Source organism: Netta rufina (genome assembly GCF_964035555.1).
Source record: "Netta rufina genome assembly, chromosome: 1".
Classification (NCBI taxonomy): domain Eukaryota; kingdom Metazoa; phylum Chordata; class Aves; order Anseriformes; family Anatidae; genus Netta; species Netta rufina.
The window spans coordinates 18,743,822-18,770,304 of NC_140123.1; the positions used below are offsets into that span (position 1 = coordinate 18,743,822).

Consider the following 26,483-nt stretch of genomic DNA (forward strand, 5'->3'; position numbering starts at 1 on the left):
AAGGCATCGCTAAGGAAAACTGTGAAATCTCTTTTATAGATGTTTTCTTGAGAATTTAGCAAATACCTGCCAAGGTTGGAGCATATTCCATTAATCCTGCCTAAGTACAGGAGGTTGCCAAGAAGATATACTGAGAGCCTCGTGTTTCTGAGATGCTAGGAATCCTAATGTTCACATAAGATACTGGCTCTTTTCAGTGAATAACACAAAGGAAAAGTGTTGTACTACATTTTCTATTTGATAAGAGCTCACATAATGGTTTCTTAAGAGCTAGGCAGACTCTTTAATTTAGAAAACTGAGCAGGTTCTTAATTTGTGAAGTCTTTGCATGGGCACTGGATGCGTAACTAGAGTTACCTCGGAAAGTGAGCACGTGCAAAACTATGAATAAAAGACTCGATTTGTACTTTCCTTTGCTACATTTATTTATTCAAATAGTTTGTTGCTTTCACAGTTGCAATGATACATCCCACGTGGGTATTTTTACAATGCAAGTATGCTTGCATGCAAAAGCCCTGAAGTTTCATCTGGGTGATGTGTATTCCTTAAGGAACTGCTTCCTGGGTAGTTTTGTTAACATACTGGCACTAGCACAGGCGGTTACAGTAAATAAGGCAAAAAGGTATGTAAAAGTAAATGTAAAAGGTATGTAAGGTAAATGAGGTGTGGCTTTCTTACATGTTTGTTTGTTTTTTCTCCTGTATGTTACCATAAAAAAATTGTGCTCACCTATAGGCAATAAGTTAATGTGCAAAATACTAAAAAATGTAAAGGGATTTCTTGTTTTTTCCTTATGAGAACCCCCCTTCCCCACCGGGACCTTGCCTTGAGGTGCCCACAGCCATCCTTTTGGCGCATTTCCCCCCAAACCCGTGGCTGCCTCCTGGAAACCCTCTCCACGCCTTTCCACGGACATGGGGCGAGCGGCGGGGGCTCTGGCCACCCGTAGCGCCATGGAGGTCCCTTTTTATCCCTGTTGATCCCTGTTTGTCCCCATGTGTCCCACCGTGTGTCCCCGTGTCCCCCCGTCCCGCCGGGGCCCCAACCCCGCTCCCTCCCCGCCTCAGCCCCGCGGGCGGCCCCCGCAGTCTGCCCAGCCCCTGCGTGCGTCACGGGCTGGCTGCATTCCGATTGGCTGCGGCGGCCCCGCCCCGCCCGGCGGTGGCTGTCGCAGCCGCTTTTCCCCGTTGTCGGTTGAAGCTCGCCCCAAAATGGCGGCGGCGGCCGGCGGCGGGGCTGAGGCGGCGGCGGCCAGGCGGGAGGGGGCGGAGGAAGAGGAGGAGGAGGCGGCGGCGGCCGCGGCCGCTGAGGGGGGAGAGGGCAGCGGGCCGGGCGGCCGTGAGGCGGCGGCAGGAGGCGGCGGGGAGGCCGGAGGAGGCGGCGGGGAGAGCGAGGAGGATGAGGAGGAGGAGGACGAGGAGGACGTGTTCGAGGTGGAGAAGATCCTCGACGTGAAGAGCGAGGGGGTGAGTGCGCGGCGGGGCCGGGGCGCGGTGCCCGCCCTCCCCTCACGCAGCCTGCCCCGAGACGGGGTTTTCCTGAGGAGAACCCCTCGTGTGTGGGCGAGGAGCCTTCCCCGGCGGCGCTGCTACGTGAAACGCGGTCTGCGAGCGAGGGTTTCCCTCTCTTGCTGCACCAGCTTAAAAAAAAAAAGCAAACCTGACTCCTTACTAACTTCTCTTTTTGTCTGCAGCGCTGAGGTGCGCCGTGCTGCTATGCCTGAGCTGCAGGAGTGCCTTGGTGTAAGGTGTTTGGGCAGGGGGGAGCGTAATGGGGAAGGAACTTGGAGGTGGTTGCAGAGTGTATTTTAGTAGAAGTGACAGGAAAAAAATGCAGGGAGACCCCTCAAAATAGAGGGACCGCTTCCAGTTGAAATAACTAGCCCTAGAGATCTTCTGGTTCGGTTTAGGAAGGAATATCTTACCTTAAAAAGGTAAAAAGCAGGACTGGATTTTTGAAGTTCTTCCAAAATTTCTTGAACTTCTAAAGCAAAAACTAATAAATAAATAAATAAATAAATAAAATCACCAAAGATGGCCTCTTTTAAAGTGCTTTATGTATCTGCAAATTGTGCATTCTGGCTAACTTACGTCTTCGGTTTCAGGCTTCAGTCAGGTATGCGATGGCACGGAAGGCGCCCTGCTTAGTGTGAAACGTGAGGGTTTTGGAGCCCTTAGGTCAGGGAAACTTGAGGTGAAGAATTGCTCACGTGTTCGTGGTGCTGTCACGAATAGGCAGTTTCATGGTGCAGAATCTTGATGGCTTAAGAGGTAATAGCTTTCAGAGGCTCCAGAGGTAATAGAGCATTTCTAGTTCTGCCTGTATAAAGTGTCAATCAAAACAGTGGGTCTGGCTTGAAAGCAAGAGTACTTTTTCTGCAGTGATGGCAGTGAAAATCAGTATACTGGGGGAGAAGGAGGAACGTACTGTTCCACACGCTTCTAAAGAGCACCGGAATGCCTGGAGTCCCCCCCTTAAACGTGTCAGTGGTGTCTGCTGGCTCTGGCAGCCCATTCTGCTGCAGGCCCTGAATGCTGGGTGCTGGAGGTTGCCAGGCTGGGTCAGAGCACTGAGCATTACCGTGTGCGTGTGCCTCACCCAGTGCGTGCTCACTGTGGCCTCGTAGCACGGGCTGCAGTTGTGCCAGATCGCCTTTCTGTTGCTATTCAGTGGGGTGCCATGCTCCTGTGCTTCAGACGTGCTGGGCAAGGCAGGTAATTGCTCACACCTAGTCCTAACATCTGAAAGGAGTGGAAAAAAGCTGCATGGAGCATTCAGTGGAGCATACGGCGTGTAGTCCACTTCAGGACAGTGATTCCCAGGTAGGTTAGGAAGCCCAAGGAGATGCTGAACCAGCTGTTGATTTCGTGTGCTGTGTGTGCCCACATGGGAGAGCCCAGAGCATGGCACAGAGCAGCTCCTGCCACCTCTGGTCCCAATGTTGCTGGGGCTGGTGGCAGCACAGCAGGGCAGCACTCTGGGCACAGGGTTGGGCTGGGCAGCTAGAGTTGCTGGTAGATGAGACACTAACTTGTCCTACTTGAGGCAATTAGCAATAAAAATTTGGAAATGTTATATTTAGAAAGCCTTTTGGACCACACTGAAATTCTACTAAAATAATGGGTACTAAGGGAAACTGTGACATTTCCCTGTAGAAATGGGTAACATTAACTCTGTTCTTTAATGAGGTGGTGATAGGAGCTCTAACCTATCACTGGCTCTTGTAGAAGTTACAGTGGCGTAAAAATGTTTTGAAGTTTTCTGTTATTTATAAGTGACAGGAGAGAAATAGTGTAGAATAAATTAACTTTGTCAGGTAAGGGAAAGGCTGTGTATGCATCTTTAATATGATGCTCCATCTCCTGCCTTCACTTACGCTGCATTTTTTCTATTATTTGCCGTATGGTGGATGTAGTCGTTCAACAGATAGACCTACGTTTATGTAAGATTTTATTTTATTCAGCTTTCTCAACTAATTAATTAACTTCTGACTGCTTTTGTACCTGAGTTATGAGGTGTAATGGTGGCGGTAACAAGCTGAAGGAATGGAATAACCCTGTGCTGTGGGACAGGAGGGTGACAGGCTGTAGGAGAGCACCTGGGGGTCCCTGCAGGCAGGTAGGTTGAGCAAGAGTGAGCTGTTCCTGCAGCAAAGAAGGCCATCAGCATGAAGAGAATCGAGGGTGATGCTTCCTCCTCTCTTAGCACTGCTGAGATGCCCCAGGAGTGCTGCGCTGAGCTCTGGGAGAGACATGGACACAGCAGAGTGAACCCCGTGAGGGTTGTGAAGGCAGCGTGGGGACCTGGAGCACAGGGCACGCAGGGCAGTCTGATGAGATACAAAGGAAAGATTTCTTTGCTTTGAGGGAGTGGGAGGAGTTCAGAGGTGTTATGAAATGTCCATCCATGGAGATCCTTAAAACTTGACAAATTTCTGAGCAGCCTGATCTAGCTGGAGCTGCTTTGAGCAGGGCATTGTGCTTGTTAGTTCCAGAGATCACTTACAACCAAAATTATGCCGGTGTTTGTAACAAGAATGTTATGAGTTGCTGCTTTCATGAGGAACCATGTTAGAAGAGAGGAAGAGACAGGTGAACATTAGGTTTAAAGCTAATTCCTGAATCAAGAGTATGGCTAAGCTAAATTATAAGAGGAAGTGTTATGTTAACGTATCTGAATATAGGCTTTTTCATTTATTTATTTGTCTGTGAAGCAAAATAAGGTTGTAAGCAGATTTGATTGCTGAAGTTTTATAGTTTTCAATATGTGCTGTATATATGAATACACTTCTTGAAAGGTCAGTGGTGCTCAGGCAAAAATAGAAAAATACAGAAATAAACATTTCTAATACTAAGTGTCAAATAGCAGTTCTTTTGAAACTTTTGTTCTCCAGGCTTAGTTAGCAGTGTAGGATCTTTGGGAGCATCATCAATCTGTTTATGAAAGAAAGAGATATTGTTATTTCACCTCTCTGAAGGTGTTTTGGTTAGCAGCTTTGTGAACTTCTTTAGAAAATAAGTTTATAAAATAAGTTATGTTGCCTTATACTCATTATTACCCTTTTAATGGAAAATGGACTTTCTTAAATTTGCTGCTGGTCTTTGTTATACAGGCGCTTAAAGAGAACGCAGGTTTAATCCATGAAAGGAACCCCTTGATTTCATGGGATGTGACTCTGCTTTTTGGTTAAGCTCGGTGCACACAGCCCAGAGTTGCCACTTGTCTGACTATGGCAGCATTATGCTTGGACCAATAAGCCTTGCCTTGCAGCGAGAAAATGAGTCTGTATTGAGAAACATCAGGATTCAGACTGCTTTGCTTAGGAGAAAGCAAGAGAGACTTGGGTGAAAAGCATCTTTTTCTTTTTTTTCTCCTTCCCTGAATGGTAAAAGACTTTCTAATCAAGTAGAAAAACTTGGAGACTATAAGTTGTGATACCATCCTCCAATGAAGCCAGATACTGTTGAAACAATTGGTCTAGGGCTGTCATAGCATCTTTTACCGATGTCTTTGTAACCAACTTTGGGATGTGCACAATCAAGTTTCATCTAGATTTGACTTGATCTCATTGAAAGATGCTTTTTTCCTGAGCAATTGTTACCATTTCGGTAAAAGTGACATCAAAAGTGACATTGCTTATAAATCTAACACGTTATCAATTCCAGTTAAGAACTGTGTGAATGGTGTTATTGCATTATAAATCTTTAGGCTTTAAATTAAGTTCTTCAGCAAAGAGCAGCAATTAAAACTTGTACAGAAGAAATATTAACTTAATTTTGTAACTGTCAGAAAATCAATTTCAGTAAAATGTCTGGGAACATATGTGCGTTGAAACTGTGTTTCTGACAAAAATCAGGTAATACAAATACTTGGGTTAAAACCACTACAACTACTGAAACTTTACAACCTCTTTAATTCAGCATGTGATGCAGATGGGAACAATTCTAGGAATTCTTACCTCAGCATGAGGTTGAATTCCCATTATATTCATTTTCACATACACAAAATGATGCATCCACTGATTACCCACAAGAACTGAGTACATTGCATAGTGTTGTATTTTATTAAATGTTTGCTTGTTGTTTTTTTTTTCTTGCAGGGTAAAATTCTGTATAAAGTACGGTGGAAGGGATATACCTCTGATGATGATACCTGGGAACCAGAGGTGCATTTGGAAGACTGCAAGGAAGTGCTGCTTGAATTCAGAAAAAAAATAGTGGACAATAAGCCTAAACCTGTTAAAAAAGACGTGCAGGTGTGTTTCTCTTTCTGTTATCTTAAAATGAAGACAAATTCCCTATCTAGACTCTGTTAATGGAGGACACAAGAATGGAAGACATCTGGGATATGGAATTAAAAATATTCTCTTTGATCTAAAACTGTTTTGTTTCAGCAGAAACTGAACGTTGCTGCTGCTGTTTGGTTAAGGTTTTTTTTTTTGAATTGACAGGCTTGCTTGTAGAGTCGAAATTCATTAAAACTTTATTTCAATTTCTAATGAGACTATATAAATGATGTATCGTCATTGTGGTTTGCTTTTGACAACAAAACCAACCCCTTTGCCTGCCCACAGGCTTATTCTTGTCACTGAAGTTGGATGCTGCTTGTTTCACCCTACTGCTTTGTGTAGCAGATTAAATTAATGGTTAACAAGCAAAACCTTTTAGATAAGATAGGAATACAGAAAAAAAAGAACTGCAAGAAGGCAGCATATGGCTTTTTTCTCTTTTTTTTCTTGTTCATTTTTGTTTAACTCTTTAGTCATTTTCAAAATCATGTATAGGAATCTGAAAGCTGCTATTTCTGAGAAACCTGTGGATAAATCTTACAAAGTCAGGTTAATTGCTTTTGGTGTAAAAGGCTTGTGATTTAATTCTGTTCTGGAGTCTGACTGCTGGATCTCCAGTTGCCTTGGTTTCCTTGTTTATGTATTGATTCTCTTTCAGGCAGTTAGAAATATGATTTAGGTAAGTGAGCTAGAATTGTGTTTACAAATTTTACAATTTGGCAGAAAGGAATGTTATTTGTAATGTTTAAACAGCAATTGACTTTTCCAAAAAGCATCATCACTGCCATTTCTGGATGGCTTATGCTAAAGTGATACAGTTTAATGAGGAAATATATATATATATGTATATTTTTTTTTTTTATCTTTTCTGTCCTGCGTTTTAGAAACTCTCTTTAAATGATGATGTATTTGAAGCAGAATCTGACAGTGACCGGCAAAGTGAAACAAAAGATGATGTTTCACCAAAGAAGAAAAAGAAAAAGTCAAAAGATGGAGAGGATAGAAGTCCAGATGACCCGAAGAAGAAAAAGTCTAAGTCTGCAAAACTCAAAGAAAAACCCAGAACAGAATGTGAAAACTCCTCAGATATTGTGGTTTCAGATTCAAAACCAAAAAAAAGGACTTCAGAAACGAGGGAAGATTCAAAGGATCCTAAAAAACAAAAGAAAGAAGATAGTAAAGAAGTCAAGAAAAAGAAAGGAGAAGTTAAAGATGTAAAAGTAAAATCAAAAGAAGATTCTAAAGAAAATAAAAAATCACGGAAGGAGAAGCAAGATGTTCAGTTTGACTCAGAGTCAAGTACTTTAGATGATGCACTTTCTCAAGGAACTGATAATGAAACCTCAGACTTATATTCTGAAAATAAAGAGGAGAAACAAAAGGTGAAATGTGGAAAAGAGAGATTGGAACAAGAAATTGCTGAAAAAGATTCCATTGCTGACAGGCATCTGGATGGATCAGCAAGTAATGAAGATGATAGTGTTGAGGTTAAGGTTAAAAGAAAGAAGAAGAAAAATCTGAAATCTGAAGATTATAAAGACGAAGGTAGAAAAGTAGAAACTAAAGATAACTATTTAGAGAAGAAGAGCATGCACAAAAGGCAAAAAGGTCAAGAAAAAGTAAAAACTGTAGCTGCGGAGTTGGAGAAAGTGCCAGCTGCTCCTGCACCAGTGCAGAAAGGTTTGAAGTTGAGCGCTGATGAAAGAGGAGGCAAGTCCACGGATTCAGCTGGGGAGGTAAGCAATGTTACAACATTAGGGTGGGGGGGGAGGAAGGGGTTAATCAAACACATTTGAGGTGGTTGAGGTACTTCAAAAGGCTACTGTTTATGATGGCAAAGAGAAAAATACGAATCGGAAGGTTAATGAGGTGAATAAAAAAGTCTCAGTGCCCAATCTGTAGGCCAGGCTGAAATATTTCTGGATTCTGAACACTGGAAAAACGGGGAACGCTGTAGGAGAGACGAGTGAGTGTCTTTAGGTGTGAAAATATGAATTTCTCCTGTTTTTTTTGCGTACCTACTTAGGGCAAAATTTACTGTTCCAGAGACACGTGCTTTCGTTTTCAGTCTCTTGTTTCCCCTAGCCTCAACAGTAGGGCCTCAGTCTGACTTTTTTCTTCTTGCATAGTAATGCTTTCAGTCTTGTAGCAGCTATCCAACGCCGCACAATGAAGCACATTTTTGAGGTAAGACGAACACTTGATCTGTCTCAAAAGCCAGCCACTCAGTTGTGCTTTACATGCATTAGCACCTTCCGAAGAATCGGAATGCTGAAATTGCTTCAAAACCAAAGTCTCTAAGATAATTGTGCAGCTTGTCTTGTCTTGTTAGAATTCCTGTGCTGCGCACAGGAGATGCTGAGTTGCACGGCTTGGTGTCATGGTAACTGCCAATGCTGTACCTATTGTAACAAATGAACTAATCAAATACTAATAGAATATTTAATTTCTCTTATTTAATTCAATCAGGAAACCCGGCTGGTAAAAGCAAAAAAAAAAAAAAAAAAAAAAAGTGTGTAGTGGGGGGAAAAAAAGCATTATTTCTAGAAAGTTTCTGAGAAAAAGCTACTTTTGGAGGATTTTTGTTCAGTTTCTTGAGCCTATTCTAATACAATTTGCAGTTCTTAAAAAATTTTTTGCCCAGAGATACCCCTTTCTGGTATGGCTGCAGCCAAAATACCTTGATACTTAACAGATTTTATCCCACTCCTTCTAAGGCCACAATTCCATGGTGGCAAGTGCCTTATTTCTGTAGATTCAGCTGTGGTCCTCTGCTTCAGACTGTTTTATGTATGGAGTAGGCCACCTTAAACATGATCAAGTTGATTTTGGACAGAGTATAGAAATATTACATGGAGTAATCTTGGAGCAGAGCTACACAAAGTACTATTTTTGCAAGAGCTTAGTGGTGAAAGCTCTTGTAAACAAGGTTAATAGCATCGAGGCATAGCTGTGTCAAACAGCTCTTTAAATAATCCTCTCTAGACTGTTAACTAACTGGAATGGCATGGCCCTGTAGTACTCCAAGTATGTTTGAGGCTACAGCATTCATAAGAGAGCAACATTGGTCGTGGCAATTGGATACATCTTTGGAATCCTGTTTTATTTACCAAAGCATAAAAATCCTGTCATGCTAAATATGAAGAAATAATTAGCAGGTGGAAGCCTGTGTTTTCTTTTGGTTTTTCAGCCAGCACTGTCAATAAAATGTCTGTATGTCTCTCGTGTGCTGGGGAATCATGGAAAACATGCTGCTTTTTGCTCTCTCTCTGGGACCTCAGACAATGTTTGCTGTCACTGGCTAGTTGTTCTCCAGAGCAACTGCGGACTGATTACATGGGTGGGTTTGGTGGAGAGCTGTAGGGTTTTTTATGGCTTCACAAAGCTGTTGGCCCAATCAGATCATTCCTCTCGGATAAAATTGTCGCATCGTTCTCAGCTACCTGTCCGTGATTGTGCAGCTCTGATTACAGAACATTGTTGTGTCAATTTGTAGCACCATATTCTGTTTGAAGTCATTTTGTATGCTGAACCCTCCTTTCCTTTTGATTTACCTCCAAAAATAGATGCAGGGTGCATTGTGCATCTAATCAGTATTAGAAATCTGGAATAGAATTCAGGGTAACTGATTATAACAGCCCTTGTGTTTAGCAAATACCTGGTAATGGTTTTGGTAAATCACTTGTCCCCTCCTACTTTGGGCATCTGCCTGGGACAACAGCTGCCTGTGCTGCCAGTTAATCATGTCTGTGATTAAAAGCTGGAGTTTTGTGGGGAAGGAGGGGGAGAAAAGGAGGGTTCAGTGCTACAGCTCTGCTAACACGTTATCGTATGCTAAATTAATTTATTTTAATTCTTTACCTTTCTAAGAAGTGGTAGCATTTAATGATGAATTCAGTCTGTAGTGCTTTGGTGGACTTATTCTGGTGGCAGTTTTTCAGAAAGCCTGTGCTATTCCATGTACCCAGTTAGTGTTGGGGCTGATAAAATACTCCTCCCTCCTCTAAAAATAACCTCCCTCCTACTCTATGGTTTGGAGGTTGCTGACTGAATGTAAAGAGAGGTTGGAGGAGAAGAAGAAAGGCAACCTTTGGGAGGAGGCAGTTGGTTTCTTATTTTTGGTGCAGTTGGTTGTATCTCTCCATCTGCCATAATTTATCTGATACTGGTAAAGCTAAGCTCAATCTTCTGTGCGGATAGAATAGATTTTGGTGGATTTTTTTTTTGATTGTGCATTTTCCACAAATGACTGTTGCTACATTGTTCTGTACGTGTAAAGTGGAAACCCTCAAACCTTCTGTATACAAATGTCAAGTTTTCTCAGTTATGGTCAAAGTCAGTTGTGTCATAACTGCTTTGAATATGGTGCTACGAAGGTCTTAAATACTTAGAAATGATTGCATTGTATTCAAGTTAAATATTGGAAACAAATGAGAGGTTCACAACTTCAAATTTCCTTCCTGCAAATAAGTGTTTTATGATCCCTGAAGTACTTTGAATGTTTGTGCCTCCTTGATCTGTAATCTCCTTATTTTTGGACCAAGGGATTTTAGTTGTTTTGTCCCAGTTTTAGTAGAGAGAATACTTCTAAAATTAAGAGACTTCTGGTTTCTACTTGCTCTGTATTCACAAGTGATTTACCAGCTAACGTTTAAGACTTAATGTTAAATAGAGAAAGTTTCGTGTTCCTTTTTTTTTTTGTCTTTGCTTTATATATATACATGTGCATGTGTGAATATCTGTCTGTCTCATTTTGATGAATTGTAAAGCACAAAAATTTTAAACATATGCTGGTTTTGGCATATGTAAGCACCTTGCATGACTGGGATGCTGCAAAAGTCAGAATTGAACTTCCTTAATTTAGAAATAACATCTTTTCTCTTACTGAAGAAGCTTTCACAGAGTAACTCCTGTCTCACCCATTTAATTCCTTTTCTTAGGAATGTCCACAAGCCTGCTATGTACAGTTTTCAGTAGTAGTAATTGTAAACATGAGATCACTGGAGTAGTGAAAGGAGATTTATTTCCCTTTTTCTCCCTACCACTTTAATTTTATCTTTTTCTTGATATTAGGAGAAAGAAATAAAGAAAACCGAAATAAAAGACAAATCTCTGAAAAAGGAGCCTGAAAAAGAAGAAAAAAGCAGAAAAGAACAGAAGGGCCTAAAAAGTAAGTGCTAATTGCTAAAAAGAGAAGGGGAAGACCCTTCAAGGCATTCTCTTCTGATAACTACAAGAGCAGATACAGTATATTTCTGTAGCACATTTCAGAAACGTCAATTTTTTGTTCTTATTTTAGGAAGCAAAAGCCTTTTATGGCTTTGTTAACGTATGCTTCATGAGAATGCTGTATGTGCTTTCATATATGAGGCATGAAAGTGTCTATAAAAACATGAGAACCTTCTTACAAGTCAGGATTTTGCCCTTTTTCATTTAGTACTGTCAATTATGCTTCATAATCATGCTGTTAATAGCAGTCTTTTTGGATGAATTCATCCAGTGGTTCTCTATTTCCAGAATTGTTTTGTTATCACTCGATATACACATTCTCTATTTTTAGAGTAACTTGGAGAGGTTCACTTCAGACAAACTTCCTACCTGGTGGTTTAGCCACATTGAGTTATTGTTCAATAACAGAACAGGTTGCTTTGAAATAGGAAGAAAAGTCTCTAGGTTGTGCTTCTGTTCTTTGCTGTTTAATAGAGTATTGATATTACCACTCTTGATCTCAGTAAAATTCTGGATGATTTTGTTCAGGATAAATTTCCTTGCTACTCTGACAAGGATAAACTGAGAGGAAAACAAAGTAGTCCACCTTTGGTCATTCTGAATAGGTATAGGAGGAGCTCTAGTACTTCAAATAGTTATTGCCAGAGGAACATTGTTCACTTAAAAGATAATAGATGCTTACAGTGCTCAAGAAAAGTGGTAACAGACTATTAATTACTGTTCCACATACAGCATGTGTCCTTTGTTTATCACAGGAACTGAACCATATTTTCAAAGTAGTAACTTATGCGTGATTCTAAACCAAATTTGTTAAAAAGGTGGTGGTACTATGTAGAAAGCAGCCAGAGCCCAGACTTCCAGGGTAGTTGGAGGTGAACTTGCTTTCCCTGATTTTGGCTTATACTTAAGCTTGCTGCTATGCTCCAGCAATGATTAAGTTTTCTGAATGGACTCTGGTCACTCACTTAAACTTTGTTATGTGATAGTCTTTAGTGGCTCAAGTAGTCACTCTTGGTAACTGTCTTAATATTCTAGGCTTTAAAGACATCAAAAGTGCATTTGAATTGTTTAATGTAGCTTCAGAAGAGAAAAATGACTATTCTGAGAATAACCGCAAACGAGAAGAATCTTCGCTAGAATGTAAATTCATAGAAGAATTAAAATCAAAGGACAGCAAGGTGTACAAGGAAAGGAGGAGCATAAGAGATGAAACAGAAACATGGAATTACATTGCTGCAGAAGGTGATCGAGAAGTAGTGGATGTGTGTCAAATGGAGGAGAACTCTGGTGAGCCGTAGAAGCAAATCTAGGAGAAAGCTGAGCACTTGCATTTAGTACTCTTTCCATTCCTGCTTGCATCTTTCAGTGCTCCAATTCTTGTTTCCCCTGCTGGCTATAATAATGTTTTCTTTTGAAAACTCATTGATAACTTCTCAGCTTATCAGTGTGTTCCCAGTGTATTCCTGCTATTGCTGTAACACCGCTCACCATCTCTGATCCCTTCAGCCTAATGCTGTAGGACAACTAAGAGATTTCTTTCAAGTGTCTGCTTGTAACGTGGCTGCTGTTGTTTGGAACCATTTCACACTGGCTTCCAGAGTGTTTGAATGAAAAGTAGCATGTTGTGCTGCTGATCATTGAAGCAGTGAATGATCTGGAAACAGATAAGTTACTAGTTACTTATTTTTTTGTTTTCTTCTGTGAAATCAAATATGTGATAGATGGCAAGCAACAAGTCCTGAGTTTGGGTATGGACATGCAGTTGGAATGGCTGACACTAGAAGACTTCCAGAAGCATCTCGATGGAGAAGATGAGAATCATGTCTCAACAGAACCAATATCCAGCAGTGAGTAGTTGCTGGGAGGAACGGATGTTTCTGATCTGGCATTTCAATGTGGAATATTCTATAGCTGCATTAACTTTATTTTCTAGCACTCCTGAGGGATGCTGTCAAAAGTGGGGATTATATGACAGTGAAGATGGCACTTTCTTCAAGCGAGGAATATAATCTGGATCAAGAGGTAAATGCTCTGTAATAGAGCTGTTGAGGGGGGTGGGTGGGAAGTACAAATGTGGATTGTTTGAAAGGCTATGTCCTGCTAGTAGCAGATTTCTGTTTCACCTTGGAAAAAGCACAGTGGGAGAAAAGGGAGCACAGAATACAAGGTTTCAATATTTGTTCCCATTTCATCCAAAGAAAAAGTGAAGTTTCATAGAAACATCCTACTAGCTGGATTTGCAAAGGATTTGCCTACTGGATTTGAACTGAATAAGAAACATAGAATTTTAAGTGGTATAAGGAATGATGATAGCTGGCAGATTAAGTGCCTGAAACATGTAAAATGTCTATACATGGAAAAAAAAGTTGTTTTTTTTTTGTTGTTCAGCAGACTGGGACAACTTCACCCCATGAATAATTTTTTTTGTCAGCTGTGTGCTTACTGGTTTTTCCTTCAGGGGTCTATTTTCCTGTTAAACAGTACTGCAACTCCGTTTCGAGAATTAAAATCTCTGACATCAGGATTTTAACCAGTGACCTTGTGCACTCATGTAGCATTTTGAGGACTATATGTTATGCTAAAACTTTCATAGTGTGGGAGAAAAGAAGATGCAAAATGAGCTATTGAGGCAAGCCCATGGTTTTTGAATTGTAGTGTCTGATGGACAATGCAAGGAGTGGTGAGGAGACTGGCTGCCCACAGGAATCTCTTCGTATTTTTCCTCAGATAAAATCCAAAAGCTGTGTTGTGGTAGCAACTGGCTTAAGGCAATGTGAATTTTCTCCAGTGGTTCTCCTTTTTTTCCACTGTCTTGCCGTCTTCCCCGCCATCACATACCTTGCTGCTTTTCATCCTGCTTCGTTCTGTTTTTCCTTCTTGTTCGGCTCGTTAGATTTATGAAGCGCCGAGTGTGAGGCCTGTGGGCGAGGGAAGTGGGAGGTGATAGTTTGTCAGCATCTGGCAGTCATCTATGTGTGAATTCTTCTGCTGGGGAGGAGAATCTCTGTGAAACCTGTTGATGCACTTGCAGTCTTTGTTTTGCGGCTTTGATTTATCTTCAAGTATTTGGCAACGATTGTTGTTGCAGGACTCGAGTGGAATGACCCTGGTGATGCTTGCTGCTGCTGGTGGGCACGATGACCTCCTGCGGGTCCTGATCAGGAAAGGAGCCAAAGTTAATGGCAGACAGAAAAATGGAACAACTGCATTGATACATGCAGCTGAAAAGGTTGGCTTGTTTTCCATCATATTTGTAGTTCTTGGCTCTTTTATGTACATGCAAAAGTGGGATCTGTTTTTTTCTGCCCCTTTAGCTGATCCCCAAAAAGGGAGACCTTAAGCTCTTCTCAAAGTCCAGCTTGATTAAAGTTAAAGGATGTTTCCTGGTGCTCTCTGTTGTTCATACTGGTTCATGAGCTTTCCAGGTACAGGAGGTACGAGGCCAAAGGAAAGCTTGATTCCAGGTTTGCGGTCAGTGCAGGCTTTTTTTTCCCCCTGAAGCGATTACTGTTACCAAGCTAAGTAAAAAGTAAGAATTAGAAATGCCTATGGCTAGTTATTTGCCAGAGTCTAAAATGAGTTTTATGAGCAATGGGAGAGAACAACTGCAATTGTGACATGCTTATATTTTGAAAATGAAAACTGAATATTTTATATTTACTTGTTTTGTGCTTTTAAGAATTTTCTTACAACGGTCGCTATTCTTCTGGAAGCTGGGGCCTATGTGAACATGCAGCAGAGCAGTGGTGAAACTGCTTTAATGAAGGTAAATTCAATATTTTTCCTGATGCAGTTTAACAATAATACTTGGGAAACTAATAGAGTATAGAAGACAAAAGTGCATTTGCAGAGTTGATTTAGTCAGGGGACATATACTGCATTTGAAATACAAATACTACTCATAGTTACTTGAGGCAGTGTTTTGATCCATTTTTTTTAAGGTATTATATCTAAACCATGGATCCAGATGTCATCAACCTAGTGTTAGATGTGGCTTCTCGTCTCTTCCACTGTTTGGGTCAAAGAAACGTGGACGTGGTCTTTAAACTGAGATAATCTGATTGTCAGCAGGGAGATCAAAAACTCCACAAAGGAGAATCTTTCAGAATGTTGCTGTGAAATGTTGACTTCTGTCTTATAATCGCTGGCCAGAAATAAAGTAACTGGTTTACAGTCACCTTCCCACTGCCTGTTCTGCACCTTTATTTCCTCCAATCACAAAGGAAATAATTTGTTTATGTATTTACTGTTGTTTTAATGGGAAAATTCTAAGACTCTTAAAACAGCCTGTGCTCCTCTTAATATTTTCTGGTTTGTATTGGATAATTCCGCTGAAGTTCCTCTTCCTGATAAACTTGCTCTGTTTTCATGGAGGCTGTTTACAGAAGAGATTACAAGAGGTTTTCTGTGCAAGACAACGTCATATTGTTTCTGTCTTAACCTCTGCAAGGCTCAGAGAGTTCATATCTTCTGTAAAGAAAGTGGTGACACATTTGTGGTTTCCTCAGTCACTTACATCCAAAATCTCCTTGCAGTTTGTCTACCTCCATGAATCTCAGTTTCGAGCTTCATATTTCTTCAGCAATATTTTTCTTGTTTGATACACAGCTGTGCATACTTCCTAATTGGCATCCTACAGTGACTTATTCCCTGTATTTATTTGCTGTGCAGATATGAAGAGTTGGGTCTTAATTTCCTGTAACTTACTGAAACAAGTTTAGCCATGTGTGGATAAACATACCGATGTGTTTATCAAGTCACTCTTTCTTAACCTGAGGAGCTGGATCTTACTTCTGAAAGCGGGGGGAGGGAAGTCTTGGCAGTTCATTTTTCTCAGAGGTGATATGTGATTTTTGTGGTGTTGTAGGGTTCTTGTTTGTTTGTTTTTTTTTTGGGAGGGGGGAAGGGTGTATCGGTTTTGTTTATTTATGGAAGATTAGGGATTGAAAGTGGATATGAAAGTTCAGGCCTTAAACAAATTTCAGATGTTCATTTCTGAAAGGCCTCGTGAGGATAGAAATTTATATTTCTTGTGCCTTTCGCTAATTCTGAGTGAGATGTTTGAAAACAAGCTGCCAAGAGTAAGTTTGCGTCCTTTAAAGTAGGGCTTTATTTAGCTTTTCCTGTACCTTTGTCCAGTCTTCAGTTGAGATGCCCTGAAATTAAATTCTTGCTGGAGGTAATGTTGATCAGGCTTGGACACTTACACAGTTGAAATAGTATCTGTCTAAAATGGCTAAATAATTTGGGGGAAATTCCACTCGTTTACTGGAAATCTGAAGTAATGGACGTTTAGGAGTGTTAGATCAGTCATCCTGAATGCTTCTGCAGAAGCCTGTTTGTTCAGGCATGAAGGCAGTTTACAGTAACTGTCCTTGAGCAGCTTAAATCTTGTCATAGAACTTCTTTTTGTCTTTTTAGCAATCCTTTTGGCAACCCTGAGTGTTGCTACTTCTGTGGGATCAGCTGCATAGTATTGCCTGGGTAAAGGTGAAGTATTTACATGTATGTGGCATGATCCTGAGTTAGCAGGATTTGTGCTAGCATTCCCTGGATGCCTACTTAAACTTGTTTTCTGAATTGTAACTAAATTTGGATTTTAATTTGTTTCTGCAGTCCTGCTTTCTCTGGTGTTTCGCTGTTCTAATGGGATTTTGTTGTTGCCCATCCTTCCCTTCTCTCTGCACAGGCGTGTAAAAGAGGGAATTCTGACATAGTGCGGCTTATGATTGAGAGCGGAGCAGACTGCAATATTTTGTCAAAGCATCAGAACAGCGCACTTCATTTTGCTAAGCAGTGCAATAACATACTGGTATACGAGCAGCTCAAGAGTCATTTGGAAACGTGAGTAAACTGTACTTTGAAGTTTGTTCTGTCAAAGCTGGAAACACTGGGCCTGTCATAATTTGAAGTCATGGGGAAGAGAAAGAGTTCTGGAAAGAAAGCATCTGCTTTGGGCACAAAGCTAACTGATAAATCATGTGAAATGCAAACTGTGTGAGCTAACAAGTAGCAGGAAGTTACTTAAACACCGAGTAAAAAGGTGGGGAGGGGGAAAAGGGAACTAGTAGAAGTGAAAGATTCCTCAGAGTAGAAAAAAAGTAATCAGAAAAAATAAAAGCTAAGTATTGGACAGTTGAATGTAAAGTCTTATTAGGGCATGGAAAGTAAATCATTCATTTAAAAAAATAAAAAAGCAGTCTTCTATTTTTTGTTGGGGGTGGTAGAAGTCCCTGCAGACAGGAAATAATGAGGGTGTTGCTGAGCCTTAAGAGTCAGTTGTGAGCGGAGAGTTCGAGAACTCTGTGCTGGAGAGGTAGGTACAGCTCCTGTTCCAGTAAATGATGGAAATGCAAACATTTATCATGCGACAGAACGGCCAAAGAGCAGTGCAGTGTATGTGGTGTGTGGTGAAATACACAGAACAGATTAACAGTGATACAAAGTAGGGACAAGAATAAAAGTGGAGAGAAAGAGTAAGCTCTTCGAATGTCAGTTTGGAAGAACCACTAGCTAACTGATAGCGTATCAGAGCAGAAGTTCTTAACCTGCCATCTCCAAACTTGAGTGACCTTTAGAGAAGGTCTCAGCTTCTGCAGCAGGTGAAGTATTGCCATGAGTGCCTGAGGAGTGCCAGAGGAGTGCTGTCTCAGTGCAGGTCTTTTTGTTGTTTTATGATGACTTCCGTTCTTTGTGGTTTTTATGTATAATTCAAGAAGACCAACGTATCAGGTGCCTTGTAGTCATTCTCTTCTTTTTTAGTCCACAGAAAACTGTTTCCATCTCTGGTCTCGTTTCCCATCAACTAACTTCTTAAATCTATTTTGACAGAAACCGCCTCTTAAATGTCACTGCTGCTTGCTGTAGTACTGCTAATACTCTTATTCTGTTATGAAGCTAGTAGTAGTCTTTCCTTTATAACCTTATAAATGCTCCATTTAAGAATACCAAGTGTAAAAAATTAATATTAAGCAAATATATAAGCAGATGCTCCCATACGATTGTTGTGCTGATGTTCACAATGGAGATTACAGAACCCTTCTGTAAGGCAGAGAAATTTGTGGATTCTTTTGTAAAAAGTCAGTAGAAGACATTTTATTGCAAACCAATAAAACCTGAGTGTATTTCCAAGGCTAGGGGATATTTGCCCGTGATGTCTAAAGGAACTCAGTTATGAAGTTAGTTTGGTTGAGGTTGGCAGGGCCCCTGGAGGCCCCTGGTGCCCCCTCTGCCCAAGCAGGGACACCCAGAGCAGGCTGCCCAGGGCCACGTCCAGGCGGCTTTTGGAGCTCCCCAAGGAGGAGACCCCACAGCCTCTCTGGGCAGCCTGTGCCAGGGCTCCGTCACCCGCCCAGCACAGCAGTGCTGCCTGGTGCTCAGAGGGAGCCTCCTGGGTGCCCGGCTGTGCCCATGGCCTCCTGTCCTGGCACTGGGCACCACTGAGCAGAGCCTGGCTCCGGCCTCTCTGCACCCTCCCGTCAGGGATTTAGGGACATGGATGAGATGCCCCTGAGCCTCCTCTTCTCCAGGCTGAGCAGCCCCAGCTCTCCCAGCCTCTCCTCACAGCTCCAGCGCCTTCATCATCCTGGTGGCCCTGCCTTGGGCTCTCTCCAGGTCCCTCTGGTACTGGGGAGCCCAGAACTGGACCCAGCACTCCAGGTGTGGCCCCACCAGTGCTGAGAAGGGAAGGACTGGACCATGGGCACTGGTCTCCAGCTATACTTCCCAACGCTGTCTTTTTGCTGCAGTAACTTGTTCAAATCCGGCTTGATACTGGAGGGGGTGAAGCAGTATTGTGGCACCAGTATTTTTAATGCACCATAGTTTGTCTGAGGTATTGTAGATCACTGCATTTAACTTAATTAAGTGTTAAAAGTATAAAAACTAATAATAAATTTTCAAACATAAAAAAATTAAGTGAGCAAGGGCAGGTGAAGTAGATAAATTCTCAAGAGTTAGCTTTTTGAATGCAACAGCAAACACACAGACAAATGTGATCTGGCACGTGCCGTTCAGTATATTGAATCTTTCTTTCATTCACTGCTTGATTCCTTTCCAGACTGTTTTATATTTAAAATCTGCCATCTTCAGGTTTGGCTATGCTGCATGATCTGTTTTGTAAGATCTTGAACATGTAATTTTGCCAGTGAAAAGGCAGGTGAAATGAAGTACTGGTAAATGCAAAGTGATGTCTGTGGGGTTTCGCTGTAATAATGTGTATTACAGAGAGTAAAACAGCTCTTGTGAATTGAGAGGGCTTCTGCACTCACCATAATTACCTGAAAATACCAGCTCAGTGCTGCCTTTAAATCAAAAAGGAAGGTAATACAGTAGTAGTGAAGCTGAAAATAAAATCTAAATCCATGTTGCCTGAAGGTCTTAAATAGCGTGTCCCATTCCCTTCACCTCTTTTCAAAAACAGATGAAGCAAAAAAGGTGAAGTAGAAATGGTCAGAGAGACAGAGCAGAAGCAGCTCCCCCTGGGGCAGTTTGAAAGCTCAAAATTTCATTTTTTCAGTTGTCAGGGGAAAAAAAAACATGAGGCAGGTTCTAGAGGCTGTCCATTTAAATGATTAATAAGTGGGAAACGGAGGAGTATTTTTGTGCAGGAAAGCTGAATTACGGATTTCATTGCAAAATTCTGTGGTCACGATTGCATGGGAATTAAGAAGGGATTAAGCGGATCTGCGGAGAGGTGCGGTTTGGTTTTGGATGCCTCTAAATGGGATTGCTGGAAACTAGGGCAGCGTACCTCAAAGACTGCTGTTCAATCTCCCTTATTTATATAGCTCTGGAAACTGGGCTAGGTGAGCTTCTGGGCTTGCTTTGGTATGGCAGTTCTGGTGGTTTCTTTCCAGTGAAAAACCTCAGGTTTTTAGGCTCTGTGGGCAATAATCTCAGGCTGGCGTGGAGGGGAGCTGTGCTTTGAGTCATGGCTCGGAAAGCTGCAAAGCAGAGAGTCGGGACCTTTGCCTTGCAGAGGCATTTAAACCTCATTTATGTCAAAACAGCTTTCCAAAGAGGATTACTTGATAGCTGGCTTGTCAGAGTGCCAAATACCGTAGGTTAATGGGGTCTCTCTGTTGAAGGACAGCCTGCATGCTTAATTTAGCAGCCCCTGCCCTTCCCAAGTACCCATTTTATTTATTGCCTGGGGGCTATTTAATTGCTGTTTTTTCCATGGCGTTTTAATAGAGCTGGGAATAATTGGGAATTGCATTCCTCTAACAGTATGACCAATAAAATTATAGAGTGTCTGATTTACCTGGTGTTGTACTTGCAGTCCATGGATCAGCCATGCTAGAGAAGCAGTTCCTGTTCAGCCAGCTGGTACGTGCCTGATGTTTCAGCAACATCTTCCTACATAAAGAAGCACGTGGCTGGTGAGAGTTCATGGTATCTGCTGCAGTGGACTTGTCCACAAAAATGAACAGCGGAGACCTGATGGATGGATTTCACAAACAGATCTCTTGATAAAATGTTCAATTCCCACAATATTGGGACCTGGGGTTCATCTACATGTAAATGTTAGTAATGAAGCCCTGAAAATTGGGAATTCAGAAAGGTGATCTAAAATCCTGTTTTGTGTCGGCTCTGATCAAGTCTGCGTCTGGTAAGGTAATTTACTGCGTGATGTACAGGCCTCGCTTTGCTCTTCCAGGCTCTCAAGAGTAGCAGAAGATACCATCAGGGACTATTTTGAAGCTCGTCTTGCTTTACTGGAGCCAGTCTTCCCAATTGCGTGTCATCGGCTCTGCGAAGGGCCAGACTTCTCTACGGACTTTAACTATAAACCCCCACAAAATGTCCCAGAAGGTAGGGATTTTGTTGTGTTTCCTACTTTCTGTTTTTTAAAAAGTAAAATAGCGCATTGAGAAGCTGCCCTTTAAGGATGTCTTAAGTGTCTGCTAGGTGAAATTGTTTTTGTCACCTATTATAATAGAGTGCATTACGTTGGGGATGTTCTTTATACTCAGATTAAGGAATGTGGAAGTTGAAAGAAGGAAGCCCTGCTTTAGGGAGAGGAGGAACATGTTTTAATGCATTGTGGGTGGGTTTTGTGTATATGTGTTGGTGGTTTGGGTTTGGGGGTTTTTGGTTTGGCTTTTTTTTTTTGTGGGTGGTTTTGGTTGGTTTTTTTTGGGTCACCACATAGCTTATGCAACACATGAATTGAAGGAAGAGGTTGCCTATGTGACAGGTTTACCTTAGGACAAATAATAATTAGAAATATTAATCTAAGAGAGTACTTTAATATTTAGACATCTTAACGTAGAAGTACTTTGAGAATCTAGTAGTGGATCACCTTGTTTTGTATACAGTGCCTAACACACTGGTATCTTGGTGTGCAGTCATGACACTATTGTGACCCAAACCCAACTTAGAAAGGCTGTAAATAAAAGAAGCCGGTGTCAACCAACTCTGTTTTGCCTCTGAGCCCCTTTGACAAGCTGAAGATCAAATTCCCAAGATATTTAGGAATACTTCTTCATTCTGTCGGGAATCCAGAGAACAATCTCTGATGCTCTTTTTAGCTGAGTCATTTTTTCTTGCCTTTTGAGTGTATCAGGGAAATACCTTCTGATGCTGATCTTGGTTTTTTTGTGTGTGTGTTTTGTTGTTTGTTTTTTTTTTTTTGTTGTTTGTTTTGTTGTTTTTTTTTTTTTTCAAAATAATGCATTGATGTGATTGAAATACTACTAAAACTAGGATTGTGAGTGGTTATGTCTATCCAATTTTTATTTGTTTGGTTAAAATATATCCCATTTTTTGATGCAGTGTGCTTTGTAGAATTAGGAAACATTATATATTATTAAAATGAGGCATTTGGGGGTATTGAAGGCAGTTGCTTATGAATTTCAGTGCAGTTCTTAAAAATCTGTAGTTAATTGAGCTCAGTTGTCCTTACCAAAAAAAAAGACAACCCAAGCTACATTAAATTCCCTGACACTTTAGATAATTCTAAAAACACAGAAGTGAACTGTACCTGAGAATTACTGGATCCATTTTGTTTTCCTTTGTAATAGCCACGTGCAGTTAGTCCTGCTGCCAAAAGACCTTGGCTTTGTGACCTGCTCAGTTGTGTTCCGTGTTTGGGTTGTGCTAGGGAGATCGGATTTTGCATATTTGCTTTTTTTTCATATTGCTTCAGTGCTCCGTTGGAGTTTAATATTTATACATATTTATACATTTATAGAGGTGCCTAACTGTTTGTATCCAAAAGTTCAGCGTATGTGGTTGTTCTAAATAATGGCTCTTGTTTCAGCCTTATGTGACTGAGTTGCCTTCCCTTTTAGGATCTGGAATCCTTCTCTTTGTTTTCCATTCAAATTTCTTTGGTAAAGAAGTCATTGCTCGGCTCTGTGGACCATGCAGTGTACAAGCTGTGGTTTTAAACGACAAATTCCAGCTCCCTGTATTTTTGGTAAGTCACCATATAACTGACTGTAAAACTGCTCTGTAAAGTCTGTGGAACAGCCTGGGAAATTTTAGAGCCTTAATTTGGATTTCAAGTGTTACGATGCAGGTGTGGTGGTGGTGGTGGCTGGTGATGTTGGTGTGTGTTGTTTTTGTTGTTGCTGTTTACTTATTTTTTAATTTTTGAAATGAACTTTTTTGGTGTGTGTGTGTAAAGAACTGCAAACCCTGTAATATTAGATTCCTTAAAAAGTTATGACTTAAAAGCCAGGGGCATGGCTGTGGGCAGCCTGCTCTGGGTGTCCCTGCTTGAGCAGGGCTCAGACCAGGTGGACCCAGAGGTGGCGCCAACCTCAGCTGCCCTGTGACACTGCGACCTCAGGACTGAGGGCTTGAGCAGGGAGGCAACAACTCTGAATCTGAAGGTGCTTCCCTTCACAAATTCCCCTGGCCTCTCCAATTTTTCACCCGAGTCTGTTATTAAATATAACTGTTTTGCCTTGTTTTAATGAACTCCCTCATATTTCTACCAATTAATTTAAATTTCTTGGTGTTTTTTTTCCTGTTAAACACATCACTGTGCACTGTTTTTTTTCCCTGCAATTATGACAAAGGTTATTTGCAGCATGTGCAACTTTAAAACAAAGAAACAGGCACACACCCCCTAGTTTAAATGTCATGTTCTGTTATTTCAGTTTGCTCCGCACTTTTAACCATATCCTGCCACTAATTTTGGTGATTTTCTTTTTCCTTTTAGGATAGTCACTTTATTTATTCCTTCAGCCCTACTGCAGGCCTTAACAAGCTTTTTATACGGTTAGCAGAAGCTCCTACTGCCAAGGTACCAAATGCTCTCAAATACTATGTGCTGTACAACAAGTTAACTCTTCTGTAGTCTGAGTGCTTCTGGTTGTGTGTTGCAAATGTAAAACCAAGGACTCCCCACTGTCTTCTCAACCCACTTCTTATCAGGAACTTGTGCGCTGGGATAAACTAATGGTACAACCAAAATTTTTCTACATCTGTACTGTGAATTTAATGACAACTACAGGGAGTTGTCATCTGCATACAGATGTTTGTTGTGTGCCTTTAGAGTTTGGAAGCATTCACCCCAATATGCAGTGTGCTGTTAAACAGCCTGTGGTGTCCTTTGTGTGTGCTTCCAGGTGGTTTGGGCAGTCGTCCCACTGCACGTTGCAAGAGGAGTTACAGATCCTGTGTAGTGGGGCTTTTTATGGAAGATGGACCAGTAAATTTTCTAGATCTTCATACCTAAGACTTAGATTGTTAAATATTTTATTGTGCTCTTCAATTTTTTAATCCATTATGAATAAGCATGTTCGTATGAAAGTGTGTGTGCATGTCTAGTTCATACTTTTCCTTTTTTTCCTCTTCTGCTCATGACTGAGCAATCTCATACATGCCTTTCCTCATGCTGTTACATTAGCAGAAGTGTTCAGTACAGCTTCACGTGAACAATCTGTGTATGAATCCTTTGCTTGCTTTTCCAGGTAAAGCTGCTAATAGGAGCGTACAGAGTGCAGTTGCAGTGACCTCACAGTTGCAGACGTGTTGAGTGGACCGACACTTTTGGAAATACTTCTGATTCCTCTGCTCAGAGACTGACAAAGCAGTTTGGAACTTTTTGGCACCACACCCTTAGGACTAAGCTCCCATCTCACTGGCGTTTGTTGGCATTCATATAGGAAAGGATGTGTTGGAGAGCAGCTGCGTGTGCTACACTGGTTGGGACAGGGTTGTCAGCATTTTTTTTACCTTGTACAGATGTAGATGTAAGTATTTGTGCCAATACACACAATTCTGTTTTTCTTTAACTTGTGGAGTCCAGACTGCGTATTTCAGCTTTTCCACAATGTGGAATGGTGCATATGAGAACTATTTAAGGTAACTAAGTAAAATGTTTTTTAATAGAAGGATCTTTTCCATTTGTAAACTACAGTTTTCTACTTACTCTAACTGTAATGTTTCTATGTAAAATGCAGAACTGATGTATTAGAGCCATGGGTAGAAGTTACACTTTAAAGTTACTGCATTAGACTTAACCTCGAATCGCTAGGGGCTGCGTTCTGGTTTGAACCTCTTCCTTATGTTGCTTCCTGATGATAAAGCAGGTGTGCTGAGAGGGATTCCCTTCGGACACACAGTTAAGTCCATGTGCAGGTATGAAGAAAGGCATCCAAATAGGCCCAGTTTGCAGAGGGCTGCGGTCAGATTCCTCCTTAGGTCAGTGCTTGAAAACTAATTTTGTATTAGAGAAGCAACTGATAGTTTTACAGGCATCTTAATTGGGGAGTTTTTAGTTAAGTGGCATATGGGAAAACAAAAGCTGCAAACAGCAAACCAGAAAACTCATTAACCTACCTTCAGTGTGCGGGCAGTGCTTTTTGTAGACGAGAAGGTACAGAGGGCTTCAGGTGTTCTCAGCCTGGTGAGAACACACATTGCCCTCTAGTTCAGAAGTTCAGTTCCTGAGTGCAAAGAGCTGCTATCTTTTTTTTTTTAAATGCCTCATTTTATTGGATGACAGCAGTTCTGTGATGGTTCTGTGCTATACTATACAAATCTAACACTTCTGCATGAGGTACAGAGCATTTTTCTTTGTAAATTAAACATCTTGGAAAGTAAAGGGGGAAAAAAACGGAGAAAAAAAACAGATTGTGCCTTTGCTGTTCTGGTTGCCACAGGTAGTTTACATGCCACTATGTGCCTATACTGCTCACAAAACTATTGTGGATAAATTCTTTAATGTATTTGAGTGCTCACCATCAAAATGGTGCAGATGTATCCTTTTAAGAACTGTGACTTTGTATGAAAAAGTTCAGTTAGCCAGGTTTTAATTTTTGGTTCTTGAAAGTTTAAAACTTTCATAATGAGAGATGCCAAATTATCGTAACGAAGCACACTATTTCAATTTTGTGGAATGTCACATTAAGCTCTATGAAACTAGAACAGCAGCACGACGTACTCGCTTCTGTTTGGATTTAAAATAGTCTTTTTGCAAACAGTATTGATGAGATGTTAACAGGTCTGGGTTTTGAACAGACGTGTTACCTCCGCCTCTGAGACACGTGAGATACCTCATTTTGCTAAGTTTCGACGCCTGAGATGCACAAGAAGCGCTGGCTGAGAATCAGGTTTGTCCCTACCAGCACTTGGGAATTTTGTGTAGCTGCGTTTCTTCTTCGTCACTATTAACGAACTTTTAAGCATATTATGAAATAATCCTGGAAGATTAATAAGGGTAGGGTATGTTCTGAAGTGTTTCCTTACGTTGGAGTGATCTCTGTCATGTACGTGGCTACCATTTCCTCACTATCCCTGCATTGTACGCTTCAGAGTATGGTGCGTGCGTGGTGAATGCTGTACAGCACACCTCGGTGGTAAACGTTGGAGCTGTTCAAGGACTGTGCGAAGACGGGGACAAAGGGTTTGTGAACAAATGTCCATATAATATTTAGATGCTATTTAGAACCTGTTGTACGGTCTAACCTAAAAATGTCTAGTACTGCTCCAAGAGTTGGCGTAGCAAATAGTTGTCAAAGGTGGTGTTGGGGGGGGATTTTTTTTGTGTGTTTTTTTTTCCTCCCTTCCCTTGAGGTGTTTGGGAGGGAGGGAGGAGTTCTGCAGGACTGGGGAATAAAACCTGAGTTCATAAAGCTCTTATTGAGGGATGGATTTTGCAGCCATCTCTTTTGGTTGGGGATATAAAATTTAGATCCCTATTTAAGATGTGTAAAAGGTGTATGAAAAGATGTTTAAAGCTGTTACTTGTCTGACTTTACTACATTGTTTTTATCCAACTGCTAAGTAAAAGGTTTTGGTGGACAAAGGAGAAAGAGAAGGTAGCTATAATAAAAATCACTTCTGTAGACACTGTGCAGAAATACTTCTGAAGTATGTGTGGTTTTTCTTGCTGCTATCAATCAGCAAGGCTGAGCAGCTGGCCTTACGATGAATGGCAGTGGCGATTGTCCTGATGGCTTGGATTTGTCATATTTCACTGCTGCAACAGCAGCACTTGTGGTCC

The 26,483-nt window shown here is 41.2% G+C and overlaps 1 protein-coding gene across 1 annotated transcript; it reads left to right on the forward strand.

Annotated features, from left to right (window-relative positions):
• Positions 1–1,211: 1,211 nt before the first annotated feature.
• Positions 1,212–26,272, forward strand: MPHOSPH8 (M-phase phosphoprotein 8; the record flags this gene model as incomplete). Its single annotated transcript, XM_084282586.1, has 14 exons — positions 1,212–1,466; positions 5,600–5,755; positions 6,673–7,524; positions 10,862–10,958; positions 12,053–12,304; positions 12,739–12,864; positions 12,951–13,039; positions 14,106–14,246; positions 14,697–14,783; positions 16,707–16,861; positions 20,679–20,833; positions 22,315–22,442; positions 23,193–23,276; positions 23,947–26,272. 14 exons carry the CDS (start codon positions 1,212–1,214, stop codon positions 23,986–23,988), a joined length of 2,619 nt encoding a protein of 872 aa, XP_084138712.1. The 3' UTR covers positions 23,989–26,272.
• Positions 26,273–26,483: the final 211 nt, after the last annotated feature.